Source organism: Syzygium oleosum, unplaced genomic scaffold, assembly GCF_021117445.2.
Source record: "Syzygium oleosum isolate NSW1041296 unplaced genomic scaffold, Sole_v2.1 Sole_v2.06, whole genome shotgun sequence".
Classification (NCBI taxonomy): Eukaryota; Viridiplantae; Streptophyta; class Magnoliopsida; order Myrtales; family Myrtaceae; genus Syzygium; species Syzygium oleosum.
Genome location: NW_026607490.1, coordinates 6,697,749 through 6,716,767, shown reverse-complemented (window position 1 = coordinate 6,716,767; position 19,019 = coordinate 6,697,749). Strand labels below are relative to the sequence as shown.

Sequence of the window (19,019 nt, the reverse complement as noted above, 5' to 3'; positions counted from 1 at the left end):
ACAAATAAAGTTGAACAAAGATAGTTGGCTTTTGCTTAACCTCCATATTCTCAGCTAAACAAGAACGATCATATAACTCGGAGCGACTTCCTTCCCCTAAATCTCAATGGTCCAAGCCCATCTCCCGGAAAACCTCTGTTCTCCCACCGATTTTACATATAAAAAAATAAATAATATATATAAAATCTTAGTCGTCGACATCTAATTTGATTCTTTCACAAATTCTCTGAATCGACTCTCCTATTTCTCTCTGGTGGACACTATTTCCCCGGCTAAAATAGCTCCCATCACAGCCTGTACCATGAAAAGACAAGAAAAAAAATGCCCCCAGGCGATGGAGGTGGAACAAGGTTTGATTCATCGCAGCTTCTTCCCTCTTCTCTGCTTCGACCCAATCAAAACCCGAGACGAGAAATTTGGTTTTTCCAACGGATAATAGATTTGAGCTCTATAAAAAGAAAGAAAGATTCATTCAATGGATAAACAGAACTTCAAAAGAAGTGTCGATTTCCGTTATGCTGCTGTTCTATTTTGTTCGTCCAATCTCACTCTCACACAAGATGATTAACTTGACAAGTTAATTGCGTTGCGGATATAATGCAATTTCATCCCAACAAAATCCCTAAGATCTGAGAAAAAAAGGCTCCAAGAAATGCTCTAATTCCCAATTTCCAATCCAAAAGCCTGTGATTTCTTGTGAGAGTTTCGGACTCCAAACCCATGTCTAGCATCGCCTTCTGTGTCATCAAAAAGCCTCTCTGTTGTATTTTCTACTTTCTAGCCTTAGAAATCCTCCCAGAGAGATCGATACTTTATTTTAATGGACTATTAATATGCTTTGTCAAAATACCAACCGGAGTTAAAACTCAGTTTTGGTACGAGGAGACCCAGAAGACCCGCAAGTCCAGATTTTTCTCGTTACTCATTCTCGCCTTCTCTAACCTTTCCTTGGTTTTTCACCGGATATACTTTATTCAAACGGTTGCAGGTTCAACTGCGAACGAAATAAACAAGCTAGATTTTGATAAATTGTGATCTTTGATGTCATTTTACTGTTAAAAAAGATGCCACAAGCGTGAAGGAAAGAATATCGGAAGAGATAAGAATCTGCACAATAGAAGCTGAGATGAGAGGAAGCAGTTTATCGGCGAGAGTGTCCTTCGGTTTCTTCCTTTCCTTTTCATGGGAAAAAGAGGGTAATTTAGTCTACTGATCAGAAGAGATGTGCATCCAGCCAAAATGGCCGTGGAAATAGAGCTGGCCATCTCTGTGGCCAAAGAAAAATAATCCTCTGCTTCTCAAATTTCATTGCATACCCAGGATATTAACTAAGTAGTACAATCGTCTTCATCATCATCACATATCACATATTATGCTTTGTGATGTAAAAGGTGTTCAAGGTAATAAAAATACAAGACGAGATTCAAGTTCAAGCCACACTGGCAGGATACACATCAAAACCAACTTCGTAAAGAGCAAGCCACAACATCAAGAAAACCTAAAGCTGTCGCCATTCTCTAATTAGCCATGAATATAAATGGCATTCGGACACAGAGAACGAAAATCAGCCAAGGCATGTCACCTAGCAGAATGTACATCAGTAGACCGCACTTGACACATCCGAGAGCAATAGCAATGAGAGCGGTCGTAGTCGGAACCTTGAGTCGATATCTTGCCTTCCCATCTTGAGGAATACTAATAGCTGAATGATTTTGAGCACTGTGTAGATACGCATAATGGTTGCACGGGCAGTGTAGGCTAGACGATCTACATACTTGATGGCTTGAATCAGGAGTGCCTCTAGGGAATTAAGATGTTGGATAAATGCAGCAATTCGATCTGCAAGCTCTGCTCCACGTCTTGGAAATAAAATCAGCAAACTACTTGTTAGTGTACAATTTTTTTGAAAAGCTCAAGTTTTGAGCTCTCTCTGCATCACATAAGACGGCAGTCTTTCCAAAAGCTTTCAATAACTACCAATTTAAGTTCAAAAGGAAATTTAATTCGTAGTATGATCTCAAGCTTCTGGTGCAAATCATAGCTAATGAGTCTATGCATTGCAGGAGTCTAACCTCTGTATACACAGCAGGAGGTTAACCCATCTATTGATCCATGGCTAGTTAAGCTAATGAACTCTTCTTTTGTACAAAATGTAACATCAGAGTACTAGGGGATACCTCCTTAACACCTACAAACCTTTCCTAACGTTCTCTTACAACACTTATTCACAAAACAATACCGGATACAAACAGAGTAAAGCTAATTGACGGTTTATCTTTTCTTAGGAGGAAAAGCTAATGAGACTTTCACTTGATACGTTGTTCTTGATATGAGTTTCTCTCGACAAAAGAAAGAAACACAGTATATATAAGGCCGTGTCTCTTCATCAACGTGACAGAATTTTCCCACCACATTCTTTCCAAAGAAATGGCGGTTATTATGACATTTCACATTTCATGGAGGTTGGAACGGGAAAGATTATCAAGATTTTGACATGAGTTTCCTCCGGATCCTCAACCAAGCCAAACCAAAAGCATTTTGAGAAGCTAATGAAGAGCTTCTCCCGGGCGAAGTGGGTCACCGACCCACTCGACGAGCGACCCCGGACTCGGCTCCTCATCGGCGCCCACTGCCGCCAGCTCAGCTACGCCAGCAGCAGCAGTGAGAACGATGGAGAGGACTGCAGTACGCGCGACGACATGAGTTTCCTCCGGATCCTCAACCAAGTCAAACCAAAAGCATTTTGAGAAGCTTATGACGAGAGAAGAAGCTTCTCTCGGACGAAGCGGGTCACGACCCACTCAACGAGCGAGCCCGCTCTTTGTCGGGGCCGACCGCCGCCAGCTCAGCTACGCCAGCAGCGCGGCGAGAACGACAGAGAGGACTGCAGTACGCACGACGGCATGAGTTTCCTCCCGATCCTCTAATGAAGAGCTTCTCTCAGACGAAGCGGGTCACGACCCAGTCAACAAGCGAGCCGCTCTTTGTCGGGGCCGACCGCCGCCAGCACAGCTACGCCAGCAGCGCGGCGAGAACGACAGAGAGGACTGCAGTACGCGCGACGGCATGAGTTTCCTCCGGATCCTCTAATGAAGAGCTTCTCTCGGACGAAGCGGATCACGACCCACTCAACGAGCGAGCCGTTCTTCGTCGGGGCCGACCGCCGCCAGCGCAGCTACGCCAGCAGCGCGGCGAGAACGACGGAGAGGACTGCAGCACGCGCGACGACATGAGTTTCCTCCCGATCCTCTAATGAAGAGCTTCTCTCAGACGAAGCGGATCACGACCCAGCCAACGAGCGAGCCGCTCTTTGTCGGGGCCGACTGCCGCCAGCTCAGCTATGCCAGCAGCGCGGCGAGAACGACGGAGAGGACTGCAGTACGCGCGACGACATGAGTTTCCTCCGGATCCTCTAATGAAGAGCTTCTCTCGGACGAAGCGGGTCACGACCCACTCAACGTGTAATATATGGGCCATAAACTAGCCCATTATTTTATAAGTTAAGTCCAAAGCCTAGCCCATTTTCTTCCTCCTCCATTAAATCGTGCATTGGAAGCTTAAAGAAAGGAAAGAAGAAGCAGCAAGCGGCAGAGCTTAAACCAGAAGTAAGAGGAGCTCGATCGTGGAGAAGAGAGGAAAAGGGGAAACAGAGGAAGAGAAGAAAATTTCCGCACGTTCACAATCCGAACGTCCTGACAAGTTGAATCAACTACGAATCGCAATGCCTGGTGAGTAATCAAGCCGATTATTTGTTTAATTGGAGTAATTTTTGGGTTAGGGCTCAAATTTCGGAATTAGGTGAAATTCAAGCCGCGTAGTTTGATTTTTGAGTCGTTGAGCTGTGTATATATATATAATTTGTAGTTTAGGGTGTCGTGGAGCCGTGGGATTTTACGGATCTCGATTTGGACTTACGGTTTATCTGAAACGAAATATTGAAGTTGAGTGCACGTGGTGAACAGTGCGCGATCAGCAACTTTCATGCCGATTTTCGTCGCTTTTTGGCCCGAGTTTGGGTTGGCCAAGCTAGGGTTCTTGTAGTTCTTTGAATGGGTTTTCTTTTGACTATAAGCTCGCTTGAAACGGGATTCGAAAAAAAGAGTTTTGGCACAACTGAGTTTCGCACTCAAGCTCCGCGTTGAGGAAGGTTTTGGATAATCGCTTTGGACAAGCGATTTGTGGGCGCCTTTGATTTGTTTCGTTAGCGATTAAGCGTCGTTTAGCCGTATCGTAGTTATCGTAGTATTTTACTTGGTTTTGACGTCGATTCTCGTTTAATTGTTAGGATTACGAGATCGTCGGTTCGAGTGAGCTATTTGGTTTTGGGGCAGTCCCAAATGAGTTGTACTATTTCTTCCATGAATTTACAAACTCATGTCTAGAAAATGATAGAATTTTAATATAGTATGAGTTATTAAGAGCATATTTCTTGCATAAATTGGATCGAACTTTTACTACATTTTTAGTCGATTGAAAAGGGATTTAGAATGTTTCATGAAGTGGTCTAAAATGACCAATTGTGAATGTTTTGGTTAAATGTTTAGTGAAAGGAATTTTCAAAAGTAGTTCGTATTGATTACGAAATGTTTTATGAAATGCATTTTAAATGATAAATGGAATTGTGAAAGGTTATGTGATTCGGTTTGTAAAATCGGTTTATGAAATAACTTTCTGGTGTTGATTGTGCATTGTTGGAGAGATGTTTTGGTTGATATGGCTCATATCGCTATGACGAGAACCCATTGAGGGGGGAGCATGCATACTGTCAAGACATTCATCTGAGCTGAACCGCCGGCTATATAGGTGGTAGACCTAGCCAATGGGGGTAAACTTGGTCGCTTTTGTCACGGCGTTAAACGTGACCATAGTTCGATGATGAGCATAAGATTAGTCGATGGAATGGACCATCGACGTGTGATTGATGAGATTAATCAATGGAATAGACCATTGATTGTTGTTTGTTATTGTTGAGTAAGTTTTGATGGCTGATCTTGCACGTATAGAGTTTTGTTAGAAAGTTATCATACATTTTCGATAATTTACATATATTGTATATTGAATTTGAGATGGTGAAATTGATATTATTTTATAATGATGCATAGTGATTGTTCGATCCGCTTGGAAAAAATGTATTATTCACTGGACCGTGGTAGCTTATTCCATTAATCTTTTGTGCTTTTCAGGTTCCTCGGTTAGTGGCCGATAGTTCGAGAGAGCTTTTGATGGGGACTTTTGGGAATTAATTTTTTTGGTAAGGTTTGAGGCTTTGTCCTTTGAGAGGAAGGACAGTCGTGTCATTACCCCTATTCTTGTAGGATTTGGGGTGTGACACAACGAGTGAGCCGCTCTTTGTCGGGGCCGATCGCCGCCAGTGCAGCTACGCCAGCAGCGCGGTGAGAACGACGGAGAGGACTGCAGCACGCGCGACGACATGAGTTTCCTCCGGATCCTCATCCAAGTCAAACCAAAAGCATTTTGAGAAGCTTATGAAGAGCTTCTCTCAGACAAAGCGGGTCACGACCCACTCAACGAGCGAGCCACTCTTTGTCAGGGCCGACCGCCGCCAGCTCAGCTACGTCAGCTGCGGCAGCGGGAACGACGGAGAGGACTGCAGTACGCGCCTCTCCGAGCTCGTCCAGTGCGTCCTCGAAGAGGGCGAGGACGGCTCGAGAGTGCACTCACTGGGTCATGTGCCCGACTCGGACCGAGCCGACTCAGTCCCGACTCGCGCATGGACGCCGAGGACGTCCTGGCGCGGATTATGACATGATCAGAGTAGGAGCAGGGAAGAATTATCAAGATTTTGACATGAGTTTTATCCAGATCCTTAAACTTACTGACGGAGCTGGACTACAGAGCTTAAGATATATTTAAGGTCGCTGAGGCTTACCTCCGACCACCGTGATCAGCTGGATTGTTGTCCATTAGCCTTCGACGTCGCCTTCGCGGAGAGTTGGAGAAGAAGATGAAATGTTGAAAACGTAAGATTTACAGACTAAGTGTTTTTTTTGGAGTGATAAGGTTAATCCGGTCATTTCGCACTATCGTAGCAGATCCCTTGAGCCCTTGACAAAAGTCTCAAACTCAACATTTGATAACAAAGGACCAATGCGGAAACAGACTATACGTATAGAAAAGTTATTTTGTATAGAAGCAACATACAAAAGAGTAATACGTTCACTTACGTAAGTATTACGTGATATAATCCTCTCTTCGACATGAAAATGATAGTTAATATTCACACCATTAATTGATTATTAAAAATATACCATATTTAGTTAAAACTCAAAATTTTATTATGAGTATAATAACCTTCGTCTCATTTTTATTTTTTATTTTTTAAATAGAAAGCTTGCAAACAATGAAAGATTGTTGAAAAATGGCGTAATTGGATATTTTATAAAAAAATTTGCCAATAATACTAATGAATCCACAAATTATGGCTCGCAATATGCTGTTACTCTTATGGTAGCTCAAAAACTGTTATGCTAACAGTCTTTCGGTCCCGCCAATTTTTGTAGCGGGGAGAGGGAAAGCAAAGAACTCAAGAAATGGTGTTTGCACTCAGTGGCAACGCCTTGAAGACCTTGGTTCGCTCCATCACTTGCCTCTCCCGCGTCGGCAACGACCTCGCTATCCAAGCTTCTCCTTCCCAGGTCATTCGATTTCTTCTTCTTCTTCTTCTCCGTCATCTCCCTCCCCCGTAGCTCTGGTCAAAAAGTTCGCCCGTTGCCATTGAAATCCATGCCAATCGTTCCTCAGCTTCATCCATCGAGTCAAAAGCTATGTCGTTGCTTATTCGTGCCATGACGAGTGACGCTTAGTTTAGATGTTATGCTGTGTTAGGTGTCGGCTCGTTTCGATCGACAGAGTGTCCGATTGACAAAGTTGAGAGTCCTTTCACTGATTGCCGAGTAAATGAAGCATGTATCAACGGTTGAAATATGTTGAGACAACTTTGGAAGCATTTCGTGGAATAAAGAATCCACGTCCAAACGTGGTGTTGGCATTTCTCTCGTTTTGAAATGAGATTAAAAAAATGTCCACGTTCAAAAGGGCTAAAAAAACCCCGGAAGCTTGAAACGTCGAATCTTTGATCGAACGAATGGATCGACGAAGGAATGAAGCTAGAGAGAGAGAGAGAGAGAGAGAGAGAGAGAGAGAGAGAGAGGGGGGGGGGGTTTTATTCATATGAGAATAGGGTTGAGGTTGATGGTGGTACCACGTGTCCGAGGTGGCATGCCAGCTCAGCAGCGTGAGAGGGGCGCTTGTTCTCGGAGGGGAGAGGGAGGTCGGAGGGCAGGTAATGTAGTAATTGCTTACGTCAGCTAAACTGGCCATTTCTCCAAGTCGGCTTAGCTTGCCGCCTGGAGATTATTGAGTGGCTGTGATGTGGTCTGGTGCCCTGTTTTTCTCTGCTCTTCCTATAATCCTGTGTAAGCTCTTGTAGATGTTGCGTGCTAACCCGCTCGCAAAAATATTTTACGCCGTAGATTCCACCGATGAATAAAGCAAATCACGGTACAACGTGATGTTATTTTCACAAACACCAATCAATTATCAGAATGATTTATATTCATTGCTTTTCGATTGCGACACATTTGTATTTAAGGAGTTCCATGGGTTGTAATGTACAGCAAGCATATGTTAAAGTAAAAAAAGGCTTTGGTTGAAAGTTTCTCAGAAATGGATTTACTAATTTCGATCTGGATCATTTTTTTTCGAATCTTAGTTTTGAAAGGTCCAATGTCGACCCTATTGAAATGCGAACAGTGGCTCAATGAGAAGTTATGTTTCCTTCTAATTATCGAGCAAATTATATCCTTATTTTTTTTTATGAATTTGTTTAATGTGGTAGCTGATAATACTTACCAAAGAAAGAGCTTCACATATTATAAAAGTATCTTCTTTCATCGATATGGGAGATATGTTAAGACACCCATAACCTGTCGGAGTATCTTATATAAAAAGAATTCACGTCCACAAAAAGGGTCAATGACCATCAATAATAGATATTGCTTTTCAATATATTTACAGCCACTAAATATGTCCTTAATTACATTGTCTATTCCAAGAGTTTATTCCAAGAGTAATAGATCTTGATGTTCCTAGTGCTTTTGAGTCACTAGGAACATCAAGAATAAAACCCCGGATATATTAACCCGAAGAAAAAAAGAATAGATAACAAATCTTGGGGGTACAACTTGGCGTTCCAGCACTAGGAACTTTTGGGGATATATTAACCCGGAATTTTTTGTGGTTTGCTTTGGGCTTTTGAGGGTCCCCATTTGAGTCTTCATCTCAATGGATCAGGCCCATCTCCCAGGAAATCTCTGTCTCCCAACCCTTTTAACACATAAACACCAAAAACAAAAAATTCTTAGTCATCGACTTCTATCTATATTTGTCTGTACTTATCTTGAACCAAAATTACCGTGTCTCACTTTTCAATATCTTCCAAATTTGCCTCAACATACAAAAGGTCGTGCATCTCACTTTACTAATGTGATTCCGCTTTGCTCTCAAATGGGTAAATCTTTCGTTTTAGAATTTGTGGCCGGTTACTTCCAATCTCACATATTGCATGCTTCCTTTATGGTAGGCTTAATGGTTTTCATTTGAGACTTGCAGTTCGTGTCAAGATAGTGTCTCGAATATTGCCGAGGTTGGATATGAGGATCGGGTTACAAACTATGTCTAAATTGCAATTCATGGATCGGAAGATTAGTGAATGAGGATAATGTGATTCTTTTCAAATTTTATGAATCAATTCCCCTTTTTCTCTCTAGCCAAAGAAAAAAATCCTCTGCGTCTCCCACTTCGTTGTATTGCACTGGGATGTTAAACTAAGTAGTACCATTATCTTCATCACACCACGTATTATGCTTTCTAATATATAAGATGTTCAAGGTAATAATAGTACAACACAAGGTTCATGTCCCGGCCAACATGAGCACCGTGACATCAATATCAACTTTCCAAAGAGCAAACCATAATATTAGGAAAACCGAAAACAGTCGCAACACTCTACTTGGCGATGAATGCTTATGGGTTCATCAACTCAAGGACGCGGAGAACAAAAATCGGCCAAGGCATGACACGAAGCGGAATATACATCAGCAGACAGCACCTGACACATCGAAGAACAACAACAATGCGAGCATACGTAAGTCGGAACCTTGGGTCCATATCTTGCCTACCAATCTTGACGATTAGTAACTGCCCAACGATTACGAGCACCATGTAGATACACACGATGGTTTCAAGGTTATTGATGGCTGGAATACCCATGATTCCGATGGCACCGATCAGAATCTTTAGCAGGATCTTCTCTAGGAAATGAATTGTAGCAATTCGATCTGCATGCTCTGCTCCATGTCTTGGAAATAAAATCAGCAAACCACTTGTTAGTGTACAGTCTTTTGGAAAAGCTCAAGTTTTGAGCTCCTTTTGCATCACATAAGGCGGCAGTCTTTCCAAAAGCTTTCAAGAACTACCAATTTAAGTCTAAAGGAAATTTGATCTGGTATGACACCAAGCTTCTGGTGCAAATCATAGCTAATGAGTCTATGCATTGCAGGAGTCTAACCTATGTATGCACTGCAAGAGTATAGCCCATCTACTGATCCACGGCTAATTAAGCTAGTGAAAACTCTTCTTTTCGACAAAATGGAACATCAGAGCACCAGGGGATACCTCCTTAACACCTTTAAACCTTTCCTAACCTTCTCTTACAACACATTCACAAAAAACAAGACCACCCAGATGACTACCAAGTAAGCCCCCTGCTTACTGGGTAAAAACAGAGTAAAGCTAGCTGCAGGTCTTCTCTTTTCTTAGGAGGAAATACGGAGATCTCAATACGAGTTTTTGACAAAAGAAAGCTGCAAAGTGCATATACAGTCGTGTCTCCTCATCAACGTAACCGAATTTTCCCTCACCCGGTCACTTTAAGAGAAGGTCAACATTCTTTCCAACTTCGTGATTTTCAAAAAGAAATGGCAGTTAATATGGATTTCACTTTGGTCAGACAAACTCAGCTGTTTTCATGGAATGCATACTTAGAGGGATCATTCCTGGTATGAGTCTTACTGTATTCAATTTCCAAATGGATATCATGAAAATTTACCAATTCGCATGAAAAAAAGGGGGTCAATAACTACAAGAAAGCATTTTACAAGAAACAAGCCATTTTGCATGCGCAAGATATGCCCCTAAGCACATGCTCTGCTCTGAGTAGAGCCCATTTCTGCTCTTTGAGAGCCGAATCATTATGAACATCTCAATCAATAAAAGGAAAAAACGAACAGATGAAAAAATCTGGATGGTATAAATTGGTGTTCTGACCCGACTCTCACAATCTAACCAAGAAACAGGCCATTTTTCTACAGGCAAGTGAAAGATTCCCCTGGGCTCTTAAGTGAACCAGTACATCCTGGGACTAAAACGCAGGTTTTTTCGCCATAAAACAGCATTCACGTAATGGTATATTCAGTGTGACATGATCAGAGATAGAAACAAGAAAGAATATCAAGATATTGACATGAGTTTCCTTATCAATCCTTAAACTTGCAGACGGAGCTGGGCTACGGGGCTTTTTTATATATTTAAGGCCGCTGAGGCTTACCTTCTACCACCACCGTGATCAGCTGGATTGTTGTTCTCCATTAACCTTCCGACTTTGCCTGATCTCTCCTTTTCTTCCTGAAAATGTGGTTTCAAGTGTTTGCAGATTGCTGGCTTCTGAACGGAGTGCTTCAGAGGAATATGAGATGAGAGCAGCGGGGGCTATTTCGTTGCACTTCTTGCAAGACGTCGAGGGTCCACATCAGATACAGAAAAGCTATAGAAAGGCCAATGGCTGGGCATCAGTTTCAGCTGTTCTCATATACTAACGAAATGCCCAGCGATGGACGTAGCTGTTCTCATATATTTACAAAATGCCCAGCGATGGACATCGGAAATGTCGACATTTTCCGACGTCCGGGGACGTCGGAAAATGTCGACATTTCCCGGATGCCCAGCCATTTTCCGATGGACGTCCATCGCTGGGCATTTGGTAAATATATGAGAACAGCTATAGAAAGGCCAATAGCTGGGCGTCGGTTTCAGCTGTTCTGATATATTTACAAAATGCCCAGCTATCTATATCTGACGTGGGACCACAAAAACGACGAAAGCAAAAAGGCTAATCGTATCTTAAAGTCTACTTTATTTGCGCCATGACTTGATCGTCGAGGGTCGTACTCATAGCACCCATTCGAACCCAAGATTACCTTCTCTATTTTTCTTTTGTTCTTTTTGTTAATCTATCCAGATTTCTATACACGTAATTTCTAATGACGGAGGCCCTCAGAGCAGATAACATGTACTTAGAGGCATATTCAGTCATTGTAGATCCATCAAAAAGAAAGATTTATTGCTAATAGTCATTAATCCTTTTGTTTTTCTTTTGGACGCGGAATTTTTATCCCATATAATGGTATCTCAACATATCTCAACCGTCAATAAATACTTTATTTACATGCATCCACGGTTGAGAATTGGTTAAAATGCCAATGGAAGCACCTTCGAAGTAGAGGATCTTCATCCTCCTTTGTTATTTACGTTGGAAAAGTTTCATGATATTAATTTGGTAAATTAGTTTAGGTAAAACTCATGGCCAGAGTAATCCCTCTCCATAAGTTTTAGTACCTTTACAACTGCTTACTTATGTGAGAAAAAAGAATTACACTTAAGCTCCATTTATTTCAGGAAAAATGAATAATTTGAAAAATATTTTCTTAAAAATGATCGCTTGTATCGCTTATAAAAAGAAATAAACGAAAAATATTTTTATTGCTCACGAAGATATTTAGACATAAATTGTCAAGGATATTTCTAAAATCTCAAACTTTGAAAAAATGCGAAGAAGCGTCTATCCCATGCATGAAGAGACCTCACATTCACTAGCCACTATCCCATGCGCGAAGAGACTGCAGATTAACTTTGTTGCTTTCTTTTGTTAAGATAAACTCTTTCTTCAATTTTGGCCTAGAGAACAGCACAAATTTCAAATAAGGATATGAACTGAATTTATTTTCTCAAAAAATGATTCAAAGTGAATTTTATCTCTATTAAGGACCTGAAGTGGCCAATCAATCTTAAATAAAGGCCTAAACTCACTAGTCGACTAAATGTTTGCCGGTAAACATTTTCTAGAAACTAGAATAGGAGCAATTTTGTACGAAATTTGCAATTTAGTAAACAATAAGAAAGTCCCCAACTTGAATTAGAATTAGGGATCTTACTTCAATTTTTCACGTTTTCTTCTTCCTCTTCGCCCTATCCTCAATCGTTTCGCGCTCGGTCCTCGCCCGATCCTCGTCTCTCGCCACGAGCTTCAGTCCGTTGTCCGCCGTCATCTCTTCTCTCCCAAGTTCCGTCATTGCAAGCTTCAAGTCTGTCATCCCGAGCTTCAAGTCCGTCGTCCTTGAGTTAAAGTCCTTTAGTGCCGCTTTTGCTCTGGTGCACATTTTATTCTTCAGTGCCGCTCAGCTGAAGGAATTTGGTGCTACATGAGGATCCAATGGTTGCTTTTCATGAACTCCGTCAGTGGCGGGAGGCATGGGGCTGAGCTCAAGCTCCACCTTCACCGACTAATCGCCGAAGAACAGGTATGAGAGATGTGGCAGTTGGTGTTTAGTTGAATATAATCGTGCGATTTATCTTTGCGTAGTTAAGCATGCGCTCGAGCGCTCTAGCTTCATATGGTAGTAACTGTATAAGGGTACTAGTTCACGGTGGCGTCCATCGACAAGATCGGAGGGTTCGCAATACAATCGATGGGATTCTTCTTCGTGACAGTGTTCGTGTTCGCTTAGGCCATCCCTTACCAGTTACCACCACTGGACCTTGCCGGACGATCGAATGGGGTTTGGGATCATGTGCGCGCTCACCTTCTTCTTAAGTGTTTGATCTTCTTTTGACATTCGTTTATTCTGACATGCGCTTTTTCTCCTATTTCTTATTAACGTCACTAATTTTTTACATTATTTCTTTATGGGCTTGTTATCCACCGGGCATTGGAAATAACCCAGTAAAAATATCTATCAAACCGGACAGAAGAAATGAGGCCGAAAGCTTAAAATTATAATTTTGCTAAAAAAGATGTATAATGGGAATTCTTTTGATACTCGTATAATAGAAAAATTAAGAAATTAGAGTTTAAGTACTATCACCTTCATCACAATTTTGATTTTTATTTTCTAAAGTATATGGTTTTCTTTAATACGTGTTATATTCTTTAAATGATATTTCCCTTTAATCATAATGGCTAAGTTAAAACTCAAGGTCATCTCTTTCTATTCATTATTTAAATTCTATTTGAATTATGTGATTCAAAACATAAGTTGTTGAACACATCTCTTATGAGCTTATATAAAAAAATTCAAACATCTCTTCCTCTCCATTATTTAAATTCCATTTGAATAAATTAAAGCTTATGAGCTTCTCTCTTATCTATTTTTTTATAATAAAATTCAAATTGAGTGGAGTTTAGATAAAAATTATTTCCATTTTTATTTTCTTATAAATGTACTTATTTTGATAGATATAAACTATATTTAAGTAAGTGGATTTCCAACGAAGAAAATAAAAATCAGCATAACCTGAATATGTATGTTTCAAATAAATCTAGATGTATACTCATTTTCTCAAATTTTTGCTGAGTTAAATAGACTACATCATTTATTTCATTATGTTATGCTGAACTAAGGACTATATCATTTAAATAAAAATTTTATCATTCAAGAATGTCCTTATTTGAAAAAATGATGGTATTTCAGGCTCTTACTCGAGACAAGGTCCACTTCAGGCATTTATTTGAGAAAATGATGACACTTCATTCAAGAATGTAATTCGTTGTTTAATAAGTTTTACTTAACGAAACAAATTATGCGATTCATTTCATTATCAGTTAAATATATTTGATTTAATTAAATAAAAGGTATATCATTTAAATAAAAAAATTATATCATTTAAGAATATAGTAAGAAATTACGTTTGAAACAAACTGTATGTTTGAGAACATATTTGAGATACTTCTCCATATCTATCTTTTAAAATTTTTAAATCAATAAAATATAGATGGCTAAAGATGATAATCGATAAACTAATTATCATTGGTCGAATGTGGCAATGAGACTAAATTATGCAATGTGTCTTACCATGTACCTACATTATTTTAAAAGTTAGATGTTTGGCAATACCATGCCCTGTGTCTTGCCATATAATATAACTCATTATTTTTTATTATGTTAATTTCATTTCGTATTTATCTCAAATGGATGGAGAAATAGGAAATAAAACAAAATAACTATCAACAAGTTACACATAATTATTATTCATCATGTAAATGTTTATGTAATTAATTAAATTGTATTATTAAATCAAGCGAATTAAATATAATATTGTCACTGAATGTAGTAGATAAACTTTATATCATGCTTGCTTTAATTGGGAAGCTCTATTCTTTCGTATATTACTATTTTACTTTAAAAGTTATATCTTTTAAAATTTTTACTTAATTAATATTATTATCATCATCAAACGAAGCAAGTTATTGGTTACTAAATCTTAAACTACGAGTTCAAAGGGAAAATTCCAAACAAAGGTCGGAAGTGCCCTCATTTTTTTAAATAAGAGTCTGAAATGAATTTTGTCTAGAATAAAAGCATGAAATGCCCTCATTTTCTGAAATAAGAACTTGAAGTGAACCTTGTCTTAAATAGGGATCTGAAGTGGCTATATCAGTCTCGAAAAAAGGTTTGACCTCATCGGTTGGTAAGGGCATTTTCATCTTTTATCATTTTTTTTATTTTTCTTTCTTTTTTCCTTTTTATGTATTTTATTTCCATAAAAAACAAAATAAAAAAGGATAAAAAAAAACACACATACAAGCCCTCCGCCCCATTGCCGGTGGGGCAACGACGATGGCAAGTAGGGTAACCGACAACCCTTGCCTGCCATCGCCACCGCCCCACCGGTGATGGGGCGATGGTCACAGGCTAGCTAGTTAGCCCTCTTGCCTGTATTTTTTTTATAAATTTTTTTTGATCTTTTTTAATTTTTAATCTAATTTAAGTAAAATTTTATTTGGACGAAAATGCCCTTAACTAGCTGGCGAGGTTAGGCCTCCCCCTTTTTTTTTTTTAAAGTTTTGGCCCTATTATAGCTACTTCAAGCTATTATTTAAGAAAATGAGAGCATTTCATGTCCTTATTTGAAACAAGGTCCACTTCATGCCTTTTTTGAGAAAATGATGGCACTTCAAGCTCTTAATTGGAATTTTTCCTAGTTTAAATGGTTCCACATTGATTTTCTTTGGCCAACTGCCAAAAAAAGAACAAGTACTGTCTCAAACAATGACAAAAACTATAAGATACATATTGTTTTTATCTTTTCAAAGAACACGGAGAAGTTCGCATTTATATTATGATAAAATCTAAGGATGTTGTTATTACGAATCAACTATATCATAAAAGATATAACTAATTTGATTATATATATTATAGATATATTATCTTTGATAATAAAATTTCGTTAGTATTTCACGTTATCTGATAATAATAAATATAAAAAACCAACATACTCACCTGGGTAAACATCGGTAATATAAAATCGTATATGAGGCGCAAAAATTGATAATTAACGTGTTATATCATTAATTCCCCGATCCAAAGACCAAATCTCTCCTTCTTCTTCCAATCCCGCCAATTTTTCAGCGGCCGCCTCATAAAATTCTTTACCGTCATCAGTGCAGAGAGAGAGAGAGGGGGAAGCGACGGAAGAGCTCAAGAGATGGGAGTTCACCCTGAGCGGCAACGCCTTGAAGACCTTGGCTCGCTCCATCGCTTGCCTCTCCCGCATCGGCAACGACCTCGCTATCCAAGCTTCTCCCTCCCAGGTCATTCGATTTCTTCTTCTTCTTCTCCGTCTCCGTCTCTCTCCCCCGCAGCTCCGGTCGAAAAGTTCGCGCGTCGCCGCTGAAATCCATGCCGATCGTTCCTCGGCTTCATCCATCGAGTGAAAAAGCTGAGTAGTTGCTTCTTCGTGCGCCCTGACGAGCGATGCTTAGTTTGGATGATGCTATGCTGTTGTTAGGTATTTGGCTCGTTTCGCTCGATTCAGTGTCCGATTGACAAATTTCAGAGTCCTTCCACCGATTGCCGAGCGACTGGAGCTTTTGGCGGTGGATTTGAGGCAGAAATTTGTTGACCTAGGTTGCGATTGGCCCCGTCGACGATGATTAGAACTTGACGTGCATAAAAATCTGAAGTGACTAAAAGAATCTAATTCCGTTGATAGGATGATTCAAAGTCATTATATCGTAAGACTAAGGCAATTCATTGCTGAAGCCAGGACAACTATCAGTGGTACTCGCGGAAAATGTCAGAATGGCGGAAACCATAGGAGAAAAACCCTATGCATAACCTTCTATGGGTGCTGCTATTCTGTCTTGCTGGTTTGTCTAGTTTCTTTGATGGTATTATATGGAGTTTTGCAACACTGAATAAGTGAAAAACACAATTGCGCTCCCTAGCATATCTCTTACGTGACCATACTTTGCATGACTTCCTTTTGCCTCGTCGCCTTTAACTACCAAACAACAATATAAGTTCCAAGTTCTAGGCTCATGTTTGGCACTTGGCACCATTTGATTTGAAATTAGAATAGAAATAGTATTGATCTGTGTACAAATATCACCTTCTTACTTGTATATATATCATATCAAGATTCTCATATTCGTATTCAACCTCCAACTTTCCTTTCATGCACTCAATTCGTCAAGATCTGCCTATCAGTTGATTACCCTCAAGCCAGACCTCTTTGATGTGTTTACAGTATCTGGCGCACAAGTTCAATTGAGTATTCTTTTGAAGGTATGATGACATTGCTCATCTTTGTGGTATAATTTGTCAGTTTATAGTTGTAAGCAACTTACAAATTAATCTGTGCAAGCAGTCTTTTCAGTCCTCTGAACACCTATTACAAATATTGGTTATCAAAGTGTGTAATTACCAGACATGCATCAAAGGTTCAATGGACTCTGCAGCGCTTCAATGGTAAAGACCTTTCAGTTGTATGCACAGTGCTCTGAATGTGTTATGTTGGAAATGGTGTATTTGATGGTTAAGATTTGAAACTTATGGGCATAGATGGAAGGGTTAGAGGATTCCTTTTTCCCCTAAAAATAATCTCGCTCCAATTCTATGGAAAAAACGAGCAGCAAATGAAGTCTTGAAACTGACACGTTCATTGAGAGAAAATGACTGCAAAGTGCTGTGATGAGCATTAATAAGTCATATCATATGAGTCCACCAAGATTAGCTTCTCTAATTTTTCATCACGCAAAAGCAGCGTGAACTCTGTCTAATGGATTTTGCAGCGCACCAATATGACCTATAAAGCCAACGGATTCAGAATAAAGAGATGGCGGGAACTTATTATTTATTAGATTCCATGTGTACGACTTTTACTTCTTTTTGTTGGCCACTTACCATTTTAAGTCTTTGACTCAATCATGCTAACTACATATCATTCTGTATGTTTTCTAACTACAATATAATTGGAGGTTGTCAAACCTGCATTAATTTGATAAGAAGCTGTACCATGCAGAGAGACTTGTTTATCTCACCACGCAAACTGTGAGTTTTTGTTCATGCATATGTGATGAGGTTTAAACCAAGTTCTTGTCACATGTATGCAGGAATTAAGAAAACATACTGGATTACTTGCAATGTTGACCCTGACGTACATCAATTATCTCCGGATAGGAGACAATACCCAAGCAATTTTGTAGTGAGGCCTCATGATCTGAACAGATTGCTTGCAAATTCAGTCATCCCTTCAGGAAATCACTATCATTGCAACTGAATGCAACTCCAAACCTTCTGATGCTGCAAGTGAATTTGGTGGGAAATCTGTTGAGTTCCAAAGCTACATCAATCCTACCAAATGTAGACATGAACTATATTCTTTTCAACCGAATATGGCAAAGAACATCATGGTTCAGATTCTGGTTGCCAAAAACGACTCTTTACTGCACACTCAGCTGTGGATAGACCCTGCGGAAGAGTTTGTGCAGTATGCTCATAGTGGTAACCCAGTGGACTTGACTTTTGCTGTCAAAGAGTTGAAGGTATTCGATCTGATTTGTTTTTTATTATATCAGATAGCAAGATATTTGGGTCATAAATGCAGCTAAAAGTTCTTGAACATATGACTTCACCCTCAAACTTATCTCCATTTCCTTAAAATGAGTCCACCTAATTGCCAAAATGCTATTGGAGTCACATTCAGGACCATCTTTTATGTTGAAGTTTTTCCTTGCGTTTTCTAGTGAACATGATAATTTTTAACCTTTGTCCATCTCTTGGAAATCGAGGCATTTCTTGCATTCTGTGAGGAATGTGAAGTGGACATTCATTTGTACTTTGAGAAGGTCGGCGAGTAAGTAAATTCTTAGTGCTCTTTTGTATCTTACCTTCTACCCATTTTTTTTTCCATGCTTCACTTCAATTTTGTTATGCAAGTAGCTCAGATGCAACGAGCAGTTTTCATGCAATCAATCCATAACTGGTTTTGTAGATGAATGATTGCTAGTTATCTGCTCAAAGATCTAAAACATGCTAATGCATAGCTTCACAATCAAAATCGTAAAGGCCCATGACAATTTGGGCTAAATGTCAAAAAACAAGAGACTATCATTGAAAAGTTGATCGACATAACATAGTGCACCTTCGAATCGAGTTTAAATAATAGTAGTGTAAGGAGGTTTAAGTTCGGATGGTAAATGGTTTTTTTATCAAGTTTAATGCAAGATGCTAGTAGAGTATGCCAGCTAAAATTATCAGTGCAAAACTTGATGGTTAATGCGTGTCTTTTGACTTTTCTTTTTGGTACTAAATTCTTGGTTTCAAGTGCAACATCTCTGCCATCACAGAGGGGCGTAAGTACAACTAAATGTAAAATAGAAA

General features: G+C 39.6%; 1 protein-coding gene and 1 pseudogene across 1 annotated transcript in view; both read left to right on the top strand.

Moving 5' to 3' along the window:
- Positions 1-19,019, top strand: part of LOC115664620 (uncharacterized) — a 103,389-nt pseudogene that overhangs the window by 59,873 nt on the left and 24,497 nt on the right.
- Positions 15,793-19,019, top strand: part of LOC115694558 (uncharacterized) — a 118,803-nt gene continuing 115,576 nt past the window's right edge. The window contains exons 1-2 of the mRNA XM_056312074.1: positions 15,793-15,946; positions 16,885-16,922. Of these exons, the coding sequence (XP_056168049.1) occupies positions 15,841-15,946; positions 16,885-16,922 (144 nt within the window). The 5' untranslated portion in view covers positions 15,793-15,840. The remainder of the gene's footprint in view (positions 15,947-16,884; positions 16,923-19,019) is intronic.